Source organism: Alnus glutinosa, chromosome 3 (genome assembly GCF_958979055.1).
Source record: "Alnus glutinosa chromosome 3, dhAlnGlut1.1, whole genome shotgun sequence".
NCBI lineage: Eukaryota > Viridiplantae > Streptophyta > Magnoliopsida > Fagales > Betulaceae > Alnus > Alnus glutinosa.
The window spans coordinates 32,828,014-32,846,143 of NC_084888.1; the positions used below are offsets into that span (position 1 = coordinate 32,828,014).

The following is an 18,130-nucleotide window of genomic DNA, read 5'->3' on the forward strand; positions in this document are numbered from 1 at the left end:
GGCCACTCTCATACCAACATAACTACTTTGTGATGTTACCTCGAGCCGTTTTTGGATGGTTTGGCCACTCTTAAACCAATCATTTTCAGCTGGCTATTGAGAATAATCGAAACACCTCGTTGCCAAAGAGAATAGTCAGTTACTTTCAGGTTTGGGTTTTTATTTTTATTTTTTTGAGAGCTATTTAGCCAACTAGCTTCATACCACCCTAACTTTTTTTTTTTTTTGCCACGATCTGGACCATTCATTTAAATAAATGGCCATGCACAAGCAGCTCGAATGGAAGCTGTAGTGGTATTATACCTCGAGGTCTTGTGTTCGAAGCCGAACTTAACCTATACATGTAGTTTGTGGGCGATTGCAGGTATATGAACTTAACTTAACTCATAGGGCCCTACTCTATTGTTGTTAATATTGAAATAAAAGAGACTTGTAACGTTCAGACTATTTATCTATAAATAGAGTCTTGTATATAGTCTAATGAATCAGAAAAGATGTAGTCAAGAAAAAACTTTGACGTATAGACATAAGTCATAGGTCGAACCACCTTAATTCTCTGTCTCTCTTTCTTATTTTCAAATCTTCCATAAATTTTGTGTTCTTATAGGCCGGCCATCAGCCACTTAATTTTTTAAAAGCAATGCAAAGCTTGGATGACAAAAGAGGAATGATATTTAACATTCTTTTACCGTTCTTCTAATTAACATTTTCAGCTGACGTGGCACAAATGTCGATTGGCTTATTGATCATCTCTGCGAAAAGAGAAATCCGATGGACTAACGTTGATTTCATGCATATTCTGATCAACATTGGACTGTCTGATCGGAGATGTGTGCAAGCTGCGGAGGCTGCTGCGCTGATAGTTATGCAAGAGGTGAACTGGGGACGTCCTGCCGTGCGTGGGACTGGGTGGCATACTTGAAAATGGTGAATTTGTCTCTGAATGATGATGGCTATGCTTAGATTTCTTTCTCGCCGTGCCATGCCAGCTTCTTAATGCTGTCGCCACTCGATCATTGAAAATGGTGGGTTTCATGGAAGTCCCCATCTGTCAAATTAATCAGTCCAAAGATCAATATAATTAGTCTTAATCAAATTGATGTTATTTTTTTGTATTTTTATTTATTTCTTTCTTTTTCAAGTATTTTGCTTTGAAAGTACTCGAACTTAGCCTTTAATTTATAATTAAAATCAATTAGGCCTGTATTATTTTGAAATTAAGTTTTTTAGTATCAATAATATTTCAGTCTTCAGAATTTTTCTCTGTTTGTTTTTTTGGGACGAGTATTGTCTTTCTCTCTTCCCTAATCGTTATTTTCTCTATTCATAAGTTTCATTTTTCAGTTTTCAATTTTTAACTTCTGTCGCTATCTCACACGACCGTCAGACCAATCTTAATTCTGCCCGGCAACAAGGGTCACCATATTACCTATAAATCTAATACTATATATATTTATCGAGAAATTAAGTCAAGAAAAAGATGTGTTTATCATTTCTCACCTGAGTCACTAGAGCATAGAGCGGGAAAGTCACATAACTGCATAGAACTTGTATGATGACTCTGAAGAAAGTGGCAATATGTCGTTTAGCATTAGAAATTCTTAAACTTAAGAAAATCAAATCACTTAACCTTAATCATCCAGTTAACATCTTAACAATGGCACCACTATACGGAATTCCATGCATGTGGATTTATGATAAAAACTCACCCCATTGAGAGTCTGATGAAGATATATTCACTGCGCTCATGGAAGCAAGAATTTTTGCCAAATTCAAACTGAAAGAGATGAAAAAAATATGACAGCAAAGTTAGGGATCGAAAGCTCACAGCATAAGGTTCTCCTGTGGCTCAATTCTAAATTCTAAAATGGTTCAAACAAACCCAATCATGTTCTTCCTCCACATTTAGGCAAACTAACAATAGCAAAACATGCGGACGGTTTAAGAAAATAGCAATTTCAAAATGCAAAACGAATTTTTTGACTTGTGAAATTGCAGGGTCAAACGCTACAGACATGCTTAAGTACTTTGTGAATTGATGGAAAAATTATGTAGAAGTGAAGGGCTTACCACACTCCACGCAAGGAAGGCCAGTTGAAATGCATTCTGCAATTAAAGTCATGAAAAAATTATGCAAAATGCTGATATTAGAATTAATCCAGATAATTAAACTAATACGTAATTTGTTGATATTGTATGTGAGAAATACCTGAAAGAGAACAAAGTTAATGAGAAGGAGAAGGAATCGAGGGCGTCCAAGCCAGAAGAGGTCATCACCTGGCTGTACCACAGGCATACCCTTAATCACATCTGCTCTCTCTTGAATTCTTAGCCCCATTTTTGTAATGTTCACTTGTAGCTAGCTTTGTCCCCACCAAGAGCAGTACCTGTAAAACACATGATTTTCCATTAAACCAACAACCCAAAAGCTTAGATTGTACAAATTAAGAGCAGATAAAAAGAACAAAGTTTTCCGCCAATTCAGTCGCTTACAATCAATGGAAGAAATGGTAGCCATAGATGAGAACGCCATCCTGTCCCCACATAGAAGGAAACATTTCTTAGTCCACCGTAAATTTGGACACAAAAATGAGAATGAACGTACACCCCTTAGCCCGCGAGGATCAACTCGAATGATCGACTCGTTTGATTTAATTATATGAGATTAGCTGTTCGAGTCTTAAACTCAACCGATACACGGTTCTTGTGGGTGGGGTCGTGTATCAAGAAAAAATGAGCACTGCTAGTAGTTGTTGACAGTTTGATAACCAAAACGAAGTACTATTTGGCTTACCATGTACGTTGGACAGTAGGGATAACACTGCAAAGCCCCATATGACTGGACTGCACATTATTAGAGGGTAATTAAGGTTAGGATTTTAGGATAACTGAAAATCAATCAAAGAAGCAAACGCCTTGAAGCTAACCTGATCCCGACCACGAATTTAAAATCTTCTTCGAGTGATCTCTTGATGTATTTTTGAAAATCAAACGTTGTTTCATTGTCGTGTGCCAAATGTGCCTGAAGTCACGTAAGGTAACATTGGAGCTAGCTCCAATTATCAATGTGAATTTGGAATCCCTTTCCCGACTAATGCTTCGTTTGTTTCGGCATAAAATAATTTTAGCATTTTACGATGTTTGAGAAATGGCGAAAATAATGATCAACAAAAATCATTTTCAGTTTGACCGTAAAAGCTTATTTAATTTTTTAAAAAAGATTTACGGTTTAAATTAAACTCTTCGTCCTTGCACGCAAGTTTAATATCCGATTGACGGAATCCGACAATAGTCGGTCGTCGGAATCTAGCCGGTGCCGAAATCTGGCAACATCCGATCACCGTTGCCGGAGTCAGCGGACCAGATTCCGACTGGAATCTAGTTGGAATCCGGCCATGGTCAGAAGCCAGCCAGATCTGACCGGATTCGGCCGGATCTGGATGGATCCAGCCATTTATCCTGCCGAATCTGGCCGGATTCGGAGGAGTCCGGCCAAACTTGCTCGCCAGAATCCAGCAACGGCCATTGGATGTTGCTGGAATCCGGCAACAGTCGCCAAACTTTTTTTCGTAATTTTTTCATGCGAGCCAAACGCTGAAAAATATTTTTGAGAAAATCATATTTTTTTAAAATGATTTTGGCGAAAATATTTACGACGGAATTAATTTTAAATCGAGACAAACCGAGTATAAGTGTAAAAAAATAAAAAGAAAAGAAAAGAAAAAGCTGCCATTTTGTGTAACTGGATTAAACTTTAAACGTACCATGATAAATCCATATCTCAGTGTAATGTAATCAACCTTGGTAACTGATCTGAAGAATTGTCTGAAGAAACACACCTGATAAAAGAAGGAGAAAAGGGCCTTCAAACTATTGTACGACAACTAACCTTTTATATATGCCCTTAAATTTCAAAATTGAAAAATAAACACAAGCTTTTCTATCTTTAAAGTTTTTTTTTTTTTTTTAATTGACGAGATAGTCAAACAATATAAACAGCAAAACAAAAATTACACAGCCCGACAAAAAAAGCCGCTAACGTTATCCCGAAGGGATCTTTCCCACGGTCAAGGGGAAAACCTATTAAGGGGTACAAATTTATGAGAAAGTTACTAGTCGAATTAGTCGTAGCATGCGGCTTAATAAATTATGTTGTGAGCACGAAAGTTTGCGCTCTTATTATTCTTAGTTGTAGTCCAGCTATGGAAGGAGATGAGGGGATGAAGTGTATTAGAAATAGGAATAATTCTCCAATTATTTGTAAGATAAAGTTTTTGGAGGCTAAGAATGGCCGATAAAGAGTCTCCCTCAAGGAGAATATGATGGCATTGTTTTGTCTATTTATTATGATTGTAAACTCACATAATCATGATCGATCGATGAGATATGAAATTTCATTTGAAAACTTATAATCCCAATACTGACCACCCAAAGAGAAAACGTTGACTTGCTCCAGTAGTCCAAATGCCTTCTCCCAAATGATGTTTCCCTTGCAAACCTAAACCTCTCGCGATCTGCATCAAATCAATCATTCTCTCTTTTACCACACTATCAAAATTTAAAAAATTTAAAACATTAAAAAAACATTTAAAAAAAAAAAAAAAAAAAAGGTTAAACATATTTAGGGGAAAAGCTTAAAAATGAAGATTTTTCTAAAAAATACTTTCTAACTTTAAAAACTCTATTTTTCCAACACAATTCCAAATATTTATTAAAATTACTCTAAAAATAATAATCAAGTGCCGATTTAAAGACTGATTTTTTCTGTCACGTTATTTAATTATTGGCCGTTGTAAATAAATCTACTAAATAGAATTAGTCTTAAATTTTTGAAAAGCCCATGTGTATTTTGACTACAAAATGTACGTATAACCCACAAAGTTAGGAAACAAATTAATCTTAATTAGCTGCTGCATTGACTAACCAATTAAACTTTGAAAGTCGAGAGTTACCGGTTTGGTATCGATATTCAGGCGTCCTTGTTTCGTTCTCCCAAACCTTCCATCCTTTCATCTGCAAGTCGAAGAAGAATTTATACATCTCCAGAGAAAAAGAGAGGCCAGGGATTGCAATTGTGTACGTCAAAAAACTACCTTGATTCTGCCCAAAGCCAGAGTGAGTATGCAAAACAGCACATGAGAAACGGCCAACACAAAGATGAACACATGGAGCTGGTGAATCGCATACGCAGACATGAAGGCCACTTTTCCCTGCAAAATAGGCAACCCAAAACAATTCATCCCACTAAATCCAAAAAAAAAAACAGAGAAATCATTGAGCTTAATTACCTTTTCTGTGCATTTGTCGTCTCCTTTTGTTGCCAATCTTCGACGGGCACTGAAGTTAGAATCCAAAAATTGGAGCAGTTTCCGACCATGTGTACTATCCTCAGAATCTTTGGGATCTTTCTTAGTTGTCCCACTCTTCACATTTTTACAGGGATGCCAAGTGGCTCCAACACTCTTGAGTATACATATATCAGAAATGGGATCTTGTAAAACTGTTAGGAGCAAGGATATGAATCCCAACAGCATAAGCTCTGACAAAAAAACAAACACAAAAAAAAAAAAAAAAAAAGTTAGGCTATGAACAGATCGACTTGACCCATCTTCTGAAATAAGCTACTGATGATCATCATGTGAGCTTTATATATACCATCTTTGATCTTTTCAAGCGCTTCGTAAAGAGGTCTCTTTTGTTTGTCTTTTAGCCACTGCATGCATATATATATATATATATATAAAGGATGCAAGAATTTCAGTAATCAATTGAAAACATTAATACGAGTACAAAAGAGAAATTGTTAGTACCGGCCACCATGAAACTACGATACTTACCTTTCCAATAGCGTGAATAATATATTCAATGAAGATTGAAATGGCAAGCAACACGAAGCACACCGCCGCAACTGCCCACGTTGAAGTTTCCTCCATTGTACGTTCCTTCTCGGCCTTGGCCATGGCCATGATCGGAGTGTTTATATGTTGAGGAAGCTCTCGAGGAGAATAATGAAATTAATGTTTGCGGCCAACGCTCGTCCATTTGAAGGGGTCCGAACTTAAATATATATAGTCACTTTATTTGTCCGTGTGCGTGTAAAATAAAAGCAAACAAGTATTAAACTTAAATTCATACTAAATTATAAGTCATAATTGTATACAAAAATTACATGTTAATAAAATTATCTTTAAAAATAATTTTTCTTCCAATACAAAAGTGTTCTAGTTTGCTATAGACATGTAAAAAAAAAAATCAAAAAAAATCAAAATCAAAAAAAAAAAAAAGAACTTTGCATCTTCTTCAAATTGTACTCAACGACGGTCTTTTATGGAATAAAATTCATCAATTATCATCTTTGTAGTGAAATCGTTAGCAATTTATTTCTCAATGTAAACTAGCAAATGATCTGCTACGTACAAACTCGTCTTCCATTCTACTATGTAATCTAAATTTTACTAGTAGAGAAAATATTTTTGGGGGGTCGAATTTCATTTTTGTTGAGGCCATTATATGGTTAACCCCCACCACCCCCGCGGCAGTTCTAAGGTGCCTCTGCCCCTATTTGAAAATGTATGGAGAATGCTTCTAAAAATTCTATTGAAAGTGGCCCATTTTGTGACCTGATATATTCGATGATTTAGCCCTTCAAAGAAAAATGAAGTAAATAAATAACTAAGCAACATATGTATATGCTTTGTAATAACCACATACACCAACAATTTATTTATTAAACAAAAAAAATAGAATAAAATTAAAGGAAGACCAAGTTGCATATAAGTCTTAAACCCTGCTATATGTATTAATAAACCCACACCATCACCAATGTCAAAAGGCAGTAAAGTGAAAGTAAAAGCTACTGCTGGTATATATATGATATTTGAAATAAAGTGAAGTTCATCGTTGTATATTAATTTGCACGTATTCTAAGAGATTGATACTCTCTTATAAAGGATTCTAATTAAGTAGAAAAAAATAAGTTTGTGACAAGGATTTTGCACAGGGGAGAAGAACGAAATCTCCATTGAAAGAAAGTAGTGAAAATGGTCATATATATAGATGCCGGGATCCCATTTTTATAATAGAGAAATCAATTTAATTTTGTATGTATATATGTTTATTTTAGAGCATTTTGTATTTTGGATTGTTTATTACAATTTTTTTTGTTTTTTTTTTAAAAAAAAATCAAAAAGAATTATAGAAGAAAAAAGTATTATCAAATATTAGTGATGGTTTCTCATATATATATATATATATATATATATATATATATATATATATATATATATATATATATATATATATATAAGCAAAATATTACTTCTTCTTCTTTTAACGCTAAAGGGGTACTGATAATTGTGATGCCTTTCAGTGAGATTATAATTTATAATAGAGCACCTTATAATACTACTCAATCAAAAAGTTTAAAACTATAAACTTGAACCCAATTAATATTATTCATTTAACAATATAATATTTTTTAAACGTAAAACTCAATTTTTTTTATTCTTACACGTGTACTTATTAACAACACGACTTCCTTAAATAACATGCGGTCATTATTTTGTACTCGGGCCAGAGACTTTTTACCCATGTGTGGAATTCACGTACGTGAGCTCCACAAATTTTAAAAATGAGAAGATCGATGAGAAAAATACTTAAAAATAATAATAATAATTTCTCTTTAATAATAATTTGCCGAGTCTTCGATCGTGTTAGACAAGATAGTGCAAATCAAGTGTCGAAAAGGTTATCAATGACAGACGGCAATAGTTTTGTTATGTATAATCTTTTTTTCCATTCCATAATTTGACAGGTCTTTGTCTGATACAATATGTTTCGCATCAAGTGTCCAAAGTCTCCCCAAAACGTTATCTAGATATTTTCCATAGACAGCACTAGTTTTGTACGTTGTGAAGAATCTTCTTTCTTTTCATGGCTTAAAAAGATAACCGTTGACCTAATTAATATAAGGACCATTTCAAATGAATGAATTTTATGGTTATGATGTAAAGGTGATGTATTTAACGGCGCAGATGAGGCCAATTTTCAATTTTTAAGTCAACTAATTAAAACAAGCAACCGGTGTTACATTATAAAACTTACAAAAGAATAGTATGATGTTTTTTTTTCCAAAAGAATAGAATAGATACCCCCATGTATCTAGAAATTAATATAGATAGAAAAATATTGTTATATACCATATTTTTATCTCACAATATTGTTAATGTGGTAGTCCAAATGCAACCTTAATTTTTTTTTTTTTTTTTTTTTAAACAAGGATTAATCCACTTGTTGGGTGTCATATTAGCATTGTGAAATAAAAACTATTATTTTTAACATTACTCTAATAGAAATTTATTTAATTTCTTCCGGATGAGGATCGTATGCAACAGGTTGTCCTATTATAGTACTTCCCTAATGCACATCAATAGGGCAGCTCTATGTGAGAACTTGCTCGGGCACCTACTTGACCAAGTGTGGCTTAGGTTGTTCAGGCTCTTATCCGAATAGGTAACATCTAGGCAAACTCTCACATAAGTTGTAAGCACCCTATGCAAGAATTCATAATCCTAAACGGATCGAAAATAGTGTACTTACTAAAAAGACTAAGAAACATGTTCTAACCCCAAATTTGGTTTTTGGGTGGCCGAACCATCCCCGGTTACAATATGTGGGGCTGGTTCGGCCACCCCCTCCTTCATTTTGGGTGGCTAATCCACTCATTATGGGCTGGTTCGGCCACCCTTTGGGTTTACTTTTTTTCTTTTTCTTTTTCTTTTTTCCAATTTTGTTTGCTTAGTTTCTATTTTTATTTTAGTTTTTAAGAAAACATGGGTATTTTAGGAAGAATGATTCAAACTGACACATGATCGCTTTTCCATCCAACCTAACGACCAAGGCTAACAAAGGGCTTATTCGACACAAAATGATAGTTTGATTTATTAAAGTGTAATGTCTGTCATTTTGTGGGGCTTTATTGAAAATGATTGATAGCTGAAAAAAAAAAAAAAATTATATTTTTCCCTAGATTTTAATATTAAAGATGATATAATGAATAAAGGAGATATTTGCCATGAATCATGAAAGTAAATTCGTTGATCAAATATTTCCCAAATACTAATGGGTGAAATGAAAGTGTTTGAGAGGAATCAGTGAAAGTTTCTACCAATTTATAATTGATAATATTATTGCAGTAAGCGTCTTATGTATAATTGTATAAAATGAGCTCAATCAATCTACGAAAAAAAAAAAACAAAGAAGAAGAAGAAAAGAAACGGAAGTACAAGAATTCCGTTTGAATCTCTCAGCTGTAAAGCCATAATTTATTTCTAACGAATTCAGTTCGAACTGAAACTAGATCAATCCAAATTCCTGATAATTTATGCATTTTTTAATAGCTAATTAGTATATGTAGCATGCTAAATTAGAGCATCCAGGCATGGGACTCATAATGTGATTATGGTCGGCAATTTTTTATACGACCCGCAAATTTGACACGAATATGACACAAAGTTATAAAGTTTGGGTTTAGGCTAAATGGGTTGATGACGCATTTATAAATAGGTCAAACGGGTCAACCCGTTTATGACATGTCAATCCATTTATAATGCGTCAACCCGTTTATGATCCTTATAAATGTGTTGTGTTCGAAATTTATGTCTCAACCCGTTTATCTAATCTTGTGATTTGGATTGTCCTAAACAAGTTGGCAGGCCAATCAAATTAACCCGAACCCAACATGCTAACCCCTTTTGCTAACTCATAATAATATGTGACAAAAGCCCTATTTTAGAGAAAGACATGAACCCTGGCCCGATAAAGAAAAATTAAAAATAAAATAAAATCACCTAGTCCAGGACCACCTTCTTATAATAATTAACTCTAGTGTCGGTATTGATCTTAATAGAAGATAGGATTGGAAATGTATGGAGAATGCTTCTAAAAATTCTATTGAAAGCGACTAATTTTGTTAAAGTGAAAGTAAAAGCCACTGGTATATATAAATGATATTTGAAATAAAGTGAAGTCCATCGTTGTACAAAAAGCAGCAAAACAAGTCTGTAAAAAGAAGGCTTTGAGACCTCCCATAGCCCTTACGTACACTGGAAAATAAACTGAACTGCCTCATCTTTACTCAGCATCCAAGAACACAAACGTGTGAGAGATACTGAGAGAAGATAAAAGAAACCCTTCAGCTAATAAAGCATTTCTCTTTTTTCATGCCACCATCTCCACCTGCAAAAGTAAACCAAAAGCATTCTTAATTAGAGCACACAGAGAGAGAACTGGGCCTCCATATCTAAAACTGGTTTGAGAAAGAAAGCCTTCGAAGATTCCATGGACCAAGTTTTAGGGCCACCAGATCATCTAGGCCCTGCTTGGACTTTGGGACTACTCCAAAAAATGACAAAAGAAAGCGAAAAGAAAAGGGACAAGGTGTCCACTGGTCGGTCTGTCAAAGCTCCAAAATTTACTTTGAAATTACTCTGTTTTTTTCTAAAGCTTCGAAGTTGTATACAGTCAATGCATGCTTTCCCTTTATTTTCTTTACCTTTTCTTTCTTTTACCTGACCAAACAACATGTAAATATAACGATGGAATGGACCAAGTGCGACACCCTATAAAGTTAGTATCAGATTGGGCAGTGAATTACGTGAGACACTGAACTTTTATAAGTTATTCTAAAGAGCTTCGATCACAACTCTGATTAATTCTTTTGGAGGAATAACGGAGCTGTAGTTAACACTTTCTCTGTGTCGTTGCTCTAATAACACTATGTGATGTTGAGATACATATAGTATCTCAATCATGTAACTAGAAGTAATGCTAATCAGTAGATGAGATTGATATACAAGTGAGATGACGTGAAAATAAATAAACGGGCGGGTGTGACTCACCAGTGATAATCCCATCTGGGTTTGACTTTGCTCATCCGGTTCTCACCATAGGGGTAACTAGTTTCGGCTCGTTTAGTGTTCTGGAAAGCACAGCAGCCAATCGAATAGATGCCAATGAGAAACACAAGCATGACAATGTTAAGAACAGAGAGCTTGTGCCAGTCCCTCCTCACGTCCTCTAGCACCCCTGCCTTGCACGAATCGCACTCGTAGCACAGCAAGTTTGGCGCATTGTTCCACTTGTAGCAATCCTGGTCTTGGGCTGTCGTTGTTGCCATGTTGTAATTGCATGATGTTGGTGGCTTACAACAACCGGACTGCAAACACAACGACGACTATGGTCACAACTAATTCACTTGACACTTAACACATCAACCGTTACACAGTTAAATTTGATTGTGATTGACGTAACAGTACTAGGCGGAGTATTCCGTTTGAAATTTATCCCGTAGGCCTAGGTTATAAACTAAACAACATAATTTTTTATATCTATTTTTATATTTTGCATTATATATTGAGATGTGATATGTTGCCACCCCATGACATAATTATTGGTTTTTTTTTTATTAAACAAAAAATCACAAAACCATGTAAATGAGTTGAGGTCTGATTTTGTGTTTTCTTTTAAAAAAATAAAATAAAAAGAAAAAAATAATAATAATTGTGTCAATAGTTATCTTTTGGTAGCAAAATATAATTTCTTTTATATATTATTTTTCACCGTGCAGTGAATATAGAAGGGTTTTTTTTTTTTTTTTTTGAGAGAATATAGAAGGTTTTTATGTTGCTTTATTGCGACTATTTTTGTGATACTACTCCTTTCCAAGATCAACTTTGAAAATTGATGCAAAACTAAAAGAAAGTTCTTTCTTTTGGGCAAAAAACATAAAGAAGATTGGAAATATATATATATGTTAGTAACGAATAAAAGGAGCAAAGAGGGAGAAATTAGAAATACAAGGGTTGATACATGAAAAGAAAGACTTAAGTCGTGGCCTACAAATATTCTCTGTAATCAGCTAATAAATAAAAGATCTGAATAGAGCAAAGTTATAGCCTTTGAGCATATTTTCTACAAATTTTAGTAAAAAGTCTTGTAAGCTTATGATGATTCTTGTGGTCGTGGACAAAGAATTTCACAAAATTTGATCAATCCCAGGAAGAAAGTTCCTTCTTTTTGGAGAGGAAAAATGAAACAAAAAATTGTTAATAAAGTAATTAAATTGATCACCCAAAACCCATGTAGGATTCTATCAGACAGGCCAGCAAAGGGGTAAAAAAAAAAAACTACCACGTACACAGCCATAAGACAACCTTAATTATTTCGAATTTGAACAAAAACCAGAAGAAAAAAGAACAAACCTGTATCGGAGACATGTCCTTCTCCAAATAATCAAGAGGTGTCCAAGATGCAATCTTGTCACAAGCCTTAGAACCCAATATACAGCTTCTAATATTCATCCAGTAACGAGGATCCTTAATCCTGTTCTTCAACCACGGCGAGTAGTCCTCCAGACGGTACTCCTTATAAACCCTGCCGGGAACTTCAGCGCCGCCACCTTGGCTGGTGACGACGAAGCCGAAGACAGTGAAAGAGATGAGGGCTACAATGATAAACAGCATCACCACCAAGTAAACCCACAGCGCCCATGCTACATGAAAGCACGCCCCAATGAAGCCGGCGAGGGAGATAATGAGGACGACAAAACCTATCACCAGAAGTGGGGTTTGGAGGAAACTTTCGCAGGTTGTGCTGCTCCTTGCTATCCATAGGCCTCCCCCGATGATGGGTATCGACGCTAAGAGCGTAAAAAGGTTCAGGAAGCCGATCACTGTGTTGCTAAACCGATACATCGCCATCTCTGCCTCTGCCTCTGCCTCTGCCTCTGCCTCTTTTTATTCTTGTTGCTCTCTTTCTCTTTAAACGGATGGCATTGCTTTCTTTGTTATGGATCCTGACGCCTAAAGAATTCAAATTGTCTATCCACTTTGCTCTATTTGCTTTCCCAGTATTTTAGGTTCAGAAACTTTATTTGAGGTGTGCCAAAGTGACTAAATTATACTTTCTTTCTTTTTTTTCTTTTTTTATAGATAAGACTAAATTATACTTAATTCTTAGTCATTAAGGAAATTTTTTTTTTTTTTTTAGCTATAAAATGACTAAATTATCCTTAGCATTTCACTATTTTTACTAAGAGCATCTCCAGTAATAATAGCCAAACTATCTATTGAAAAAATACAACTCTCTATTTTAGCTACTATGTTTTTATATTTTCTCCAACAGAATCTCTATTTTACCCTCTACTTGCATTTGTGGAAAAAAGTGTGAAAGAAATAGGGAGAGAGAAAAAGAGAGAAGGTAAGGGGGAAAAAGCGTTTATCTACGATTCTCTATTATACTCTCTACTTGCATTTAAATATTATTTTGTGCGGGAAAAAGTGTGAAAGAAATAGGGAGAGAGAAAAAGAGAAAGAAGGTGAGGGGGAGAGAAAATAATAAAAAAAAACTCTTTGTAGTGTCTATTCACTATCCACACTAGAAGGAAAAAATATATATATTTTTTGTCTATTCTACTGGAAAAATGCTACATGTACTTAAACTTTTACAAATGAAGCATTACTAACTGATGTGGAGCTTATTCATTTGAGATGATCAAAACAATTAATAAAAAGAAATGTTACAGGTACCAATGAATAAGCTCCACATCATCTTAGTAAGGCTCACTTTGTAAAAGTTTAAGTACATGTAGCATTTCTCATTCTGCTGGAGACTAAAAATGGCTCATAATAGTCAAATTTGACTATTATAAACCATTTGTCTATTCTGTTAAAGATGCGCTAAGTTTCATTGAACCCTATTCTTATCTGAGCAAAGATTGTCCAATTTTTGTGAAATTTTGAACAGCCAAAAAGAGATGAGAGTTGCAAGGTTTATTTTCTTCAAACACATGAACCTTTGAGCACTTACAATGGACTCTTCATATTTAGTTTTTTTTCTACATTTTTAACAAAAATCACAAAAATGTTCAAATAACATACTCTTTAACAAATGTTAAACTTAAAATTTGTTAGATTTTCTCTTTAAATTTAAAGAAACAAAAGGCCAATGTTATAATTTTTTTAATAATACTTTTTGCAAACCGTGCCTGTTCTCCTTTTTTCTAATAAATAAAAAATTGCTCCATTATATAAGAGTTATAATGAACGATTAAAAAATAGTATTTATTTAAAGTAGATAAACATTTAAAGAGTTTGTTGTTTGATAGTTTAAAAAAAATGAGTAACTAAAACCCTTAAAATAGATTTTGAGAGTTAAATTTAGAGAAATTATGAAAAGTCCATTGTGAATACTCTTACACTTGACCCCCTCTTTTAAACTGTCCAAATTTTTGTAAAATTTAAACAATCTGATATTTAAGAGCATTCACACTCGATTAGCCAAAAGTTATTTTGACAAGTCGATCAGGATGCAAATTTAGATAATAATAATTTAAAAAAAAATAATAAAAATAAAAACAGTGAGCTGCTACTCTCCAAGCGTAGAATTTTTTTTTTTTTGTTTGTTCCTTTATGTTGAGAAATAATATTGATTCAGTTTAAGATAGCCTTAGGTGCAAGCAACGAATTGAAGAATAATATTTGATTCAGTTTAAGATAGCCATGGAAGAGTTACCAAACAACACGTAAGAATTCAGGTTATGAAAGGGGCATCAATTCGTTCTCCACAGCCCCAAGGAAAGCAACGAATAATATTATAATAGGCGTTTTAGTAATTACGCAAATTGCGGTTCAGTGACTCAGTGAGTTGCTTCTGGGCCATGGGCCCCAGTTGTGGACTTCCTTTTGAGGCGTAGGCTATCCTCGGGTGGGCATGGAATATAAATAATGCACTGTTTCTTTCCTATCCACTCACAGTCTTTGTTTAATGTCCTTGGTTTGATTCCATTACGGCTCCACTACACCCTGCTATTTTTTTTATTTATTTTTTTTTTTTTATGGAAAAAAGATTCCACTATGTTTAATTCCACCATTTAATTCGTCAATCACAAAAGATAAATGATATTTTGCCACTCAAAAGACAATTATTGACTCCTTTTTTATGAAATTTTTTGAAAAAAAAAAATTAAATACAAAAAATACAAAAACATATCCCAACCCATTTACATGATTTTGTAATTTTTTGTTTTATTAAAAAAAAATTAATAATTGTGCCAATAATTATATCATGATTTGGGACATATCGTATCTCATCACAAAATAATCACAAAATAATTAGCAAGTGGTTAGTAATGATTGAATCTGTCTAGATTATGTTAAGTGCAAAGCACTCATTTTTTTTTTTTTTTTATTCATTTTCTTTGCTCTTCTTTTCTATACTTTTTTTCTTATTCATTTTCCTCCTTAAGAAACATATGTGTTAGAATATTGAAGTATGTGATTAAATTCCCGATTTCTTATCGGTTTAATTTTTTTTGACAAGTAGTGATTTAATAGGATATCAAAGTAAAAGTTTTGAGTTCAAACTGAGCTCAGAGTTTACACTCATTTCAAGTAAAATATTTTACATATTGAGACTCATTTGTTGACGGAGAGTGTAAGCATACACTTAAAGGAATAGGATCTTCTATATTTCAAATGAAATGGATACTATCTATTTTATAGTCAGGATTTAAAGTTGATGCATCTAATGGTATACATGATTTCATATTATTTAAATTTTTAAAAGACATGCCAACATCGACTTCATATACACCATTAGATACTATTCCACACAAAAATAGTTAAAAGAGATACATATATTTTTCAGGTGTTAGCTAATTTTATCATGAGAAAAGCCATTTTGTAAACTTGGGATTGCAGAAGGTTGTGATAGACGACGATGCTCTCCAATATGCTGGAACTAAAAACTAGAATTGGCAATTTTTGACACGATCCGTAAACCCGACACTAAGTTATATGGTTTGGGTTTAGGCTAAACAGGTTCGGGCCATAAACATATTGAGCCGTTTATGACATGTTTATAAACGGGTCAACCCGCGGGTCTATACACGATTATGACACGTCAACCAGTTTATAACACGCTATGACCTATTAACCCGTTTATGACTTATAAATGTGTCGTGTTCAAATTTTGTGTCTCAACCCGTTTGGCTAATCGTGTCAAGTTGGATTTGCCTAAATGGGCTAGCGGGTCAACCGAGTCAGTCTGAACCCAACACGATAACCTATTTTGGGAACCCTACTAAAAACGAAAGGAATGAATTAGAGTAGATATAGTCAATTGCTTGCAAAAGCAAGAGTTATCGCGAAAAGTTTACAAGCATAGCAAATTAATCATGTCAAAAGATAAACAAGCGTGGAGCCTCATAGGCTTGCAAAAGAAGCTTTGCATCGTATTATAGAAAATGTTGAATTTAATTATTTAAATATTCTACCAATGTCGATATCCAAAAATTACCTAAAATTGTGATAAGAGACCAAATTATGGTCTTTCAAAGATTAAAAGGTTGTACAAGTTATTTTTTAAAATTTTAAGATGACATTGTTGCCATTGGAAACAAGACATCGCCCTTACGAAAAGAATTTGTAATGCACTTTATAAAAAGAGTGGCTTTGTTTCATTTTCAAAATAAAAATATTAACCAACAACTTAAAACACAAAATATTTAAAATTATTTTTATCTTTAAAGCACTTTTTCAAAAAACAAAAAAAAAAAAAAAAAAAAAAAAAATCCTCCAAAATGCATTAACAATTAAACAAAATCAGTATTTGCACATCTCTTATATGGAGTTTAACAAAAAATAAATACCAAACATTTATCTTTGCAAATTTACCATTGAATTTATAGAACCCACATGTGATCCAATAAATTTAATGGTAAATTTACATATTTTTTATACAGAAATGGACAACGTATGAGTAAAAGATAAAAACCACTGAACATTTTTTCTTAATAAAAGTTTATTATATTGCTGGTTAGAGTGGCATTACCAAAACCCTTTTTTTTTTTTTTTTTAACGGCTTAGCATGTGCTAAACATTGATACTAAAAAGCCCGAAGACATACAAGATGAGAAATGAGGGACAGCCCCCTCACACTCTAAGCCAGAAGGATCTGGCTTAAAAACAGCTGCCTAAGCAGAATCCTAAATCTCACTAGAATTACAAATAAGCCCCCTTACAATAAAAATTCTAATAAAATTTGAGTCACACATAAGCAAACTGTACATAGAAACATGAGAATATACAACACAAAGGCAGAAAACCCTAAAAAGTCGCCGGCAGTGGGCAAGGAAGCAGCTTCACCAGAGTGACGGCGCGTGTAGGACACGCACCGCATCCGGACGCACCCAACAGTAGATTCGACGCCGTGGAACCCAGGCGCCGCCAAGTACGGCCTGAAAAAGCGGAGCGTGGCCTATACATGCAGTCAAAGAGCAAAGGCGCCTGGCGCGTGGGGGCCACATGTTGAGCTCCGAATACCGACACGACCGAAGCTTCCAGCATCAAGGGCGGAATACGGCAGGGAACACAGCTGGGTGGCGCGTGTCCACCAGAAGTCGACGGACGTGCATAGATCTGGCTTCAAAAATCCGAAGAAAAAACCAAGAAAGTCCAGCCAAAACACATCGTCGACGACACTAAAGCCGGCCACACCCCACCTTAGACTTCTTAAGAAGAGTCATCCTGCCAAAACGGAAAGAAAAACAAGAAAGAAACAAGACAACAAATCCACCATAGCCCAAAGAGCTAGGGGAAGAAACAACCACCATCGGTTCAACCGAGGGGAACAAAACTCTACAGTCTTAAAGACTGAGAGGACAAAAAACACAGTCGGGAGGAGGGAGGCCTTGCCTCTCTCCCAGGCTAACCAATCTCTGTAAAGGGGGAGGCTTTTTGGTTTTTTCTCTCAGAAAGGAAGACGGGGAAAAGAGGCTAGAATGAAGTATTTTGGCTGGTATAGGTTTTGTAATTTGTGAAGGCGATAAGGTTGTCTTCGGTCTTCAATAAACTGTTTTCAGAAGTTTACGAGCATGTTTGTGAAGTATTTTATTTTTAATAATTTTTAAAAACATATTTTTATAGGTTTTTTAAATTCAAATTCTATTCAAGTTTTATCTAATTTTTTCAATTTTGTTTCATATTCTTTAAACCATTCAAACATAATTTCAAAAAATAAATTTTCTCAATATTTTTAATTTTGAATATAACAAAAAATAGTAGAATAGTTT

At 34.3% G+C, this 18,130-nt stretch overlaps 1 protein-coding gene and 1 pseudogene across 1 annotated transcript; both read right to left on the reverse strand.

Moving 5' to 3' along the window:
- Window positions 1–541: 541 nt before the first annotated feature.
- Window positions 542–6,016, reverse strand: LOC133863836 (MLO-like protein 12; annotated as a pseudogene).
- Window positions 6,017–9,976: 3,960 nt separating this feature from the next.
- LOC133863837 (tetraspanin-6) lies at window positions 9,977–12,922 on the reverse strand. Its single transcript, XM_062299955.1, has 3 exons — window positions 12,261–12,922; window positions 10,899–11,215; window positions 9,977–10,236 (listed from the first exon to the last, which is right to left on the reverse strand). Exons 1-3 carry the CDS (start codon window positions 12,756–12,758, stop codon window positions 10,197–10,199), a joined length of 855 nt encoding a protein of 284 aa, XP_062155939.1. The 5' UTR covers window positions 12,759–12,922; the 3' UTR covers window positions 9,977–10,196.
- Window positions 12,923–18,130: the final 5,208 nt, after the last annotated feature.

Coding starts and splice junctions, on each gene's coding strand:
- LOC133863837 (XM_062299955.1), bottom strand. CDS start 12,758: ATGGCGATGTATCGGTTTAGCAACACAGTGATCGGCTTCCTGAACCTT. Junction 11,216..12,260: donor AGGACATGTCTCCGATACAG/GTTTGTTCTTTT, acceptor TTGTGTTTGCAG/TCCGGTTGTTGTAAGCCACC. Junction 10,237..10,898: donor CCCAGATGGGATTATCACTG/GTGAGTCACACC, acceptor TTACTTTTGCAG/GTGGAGATGGTGGCATGAAA.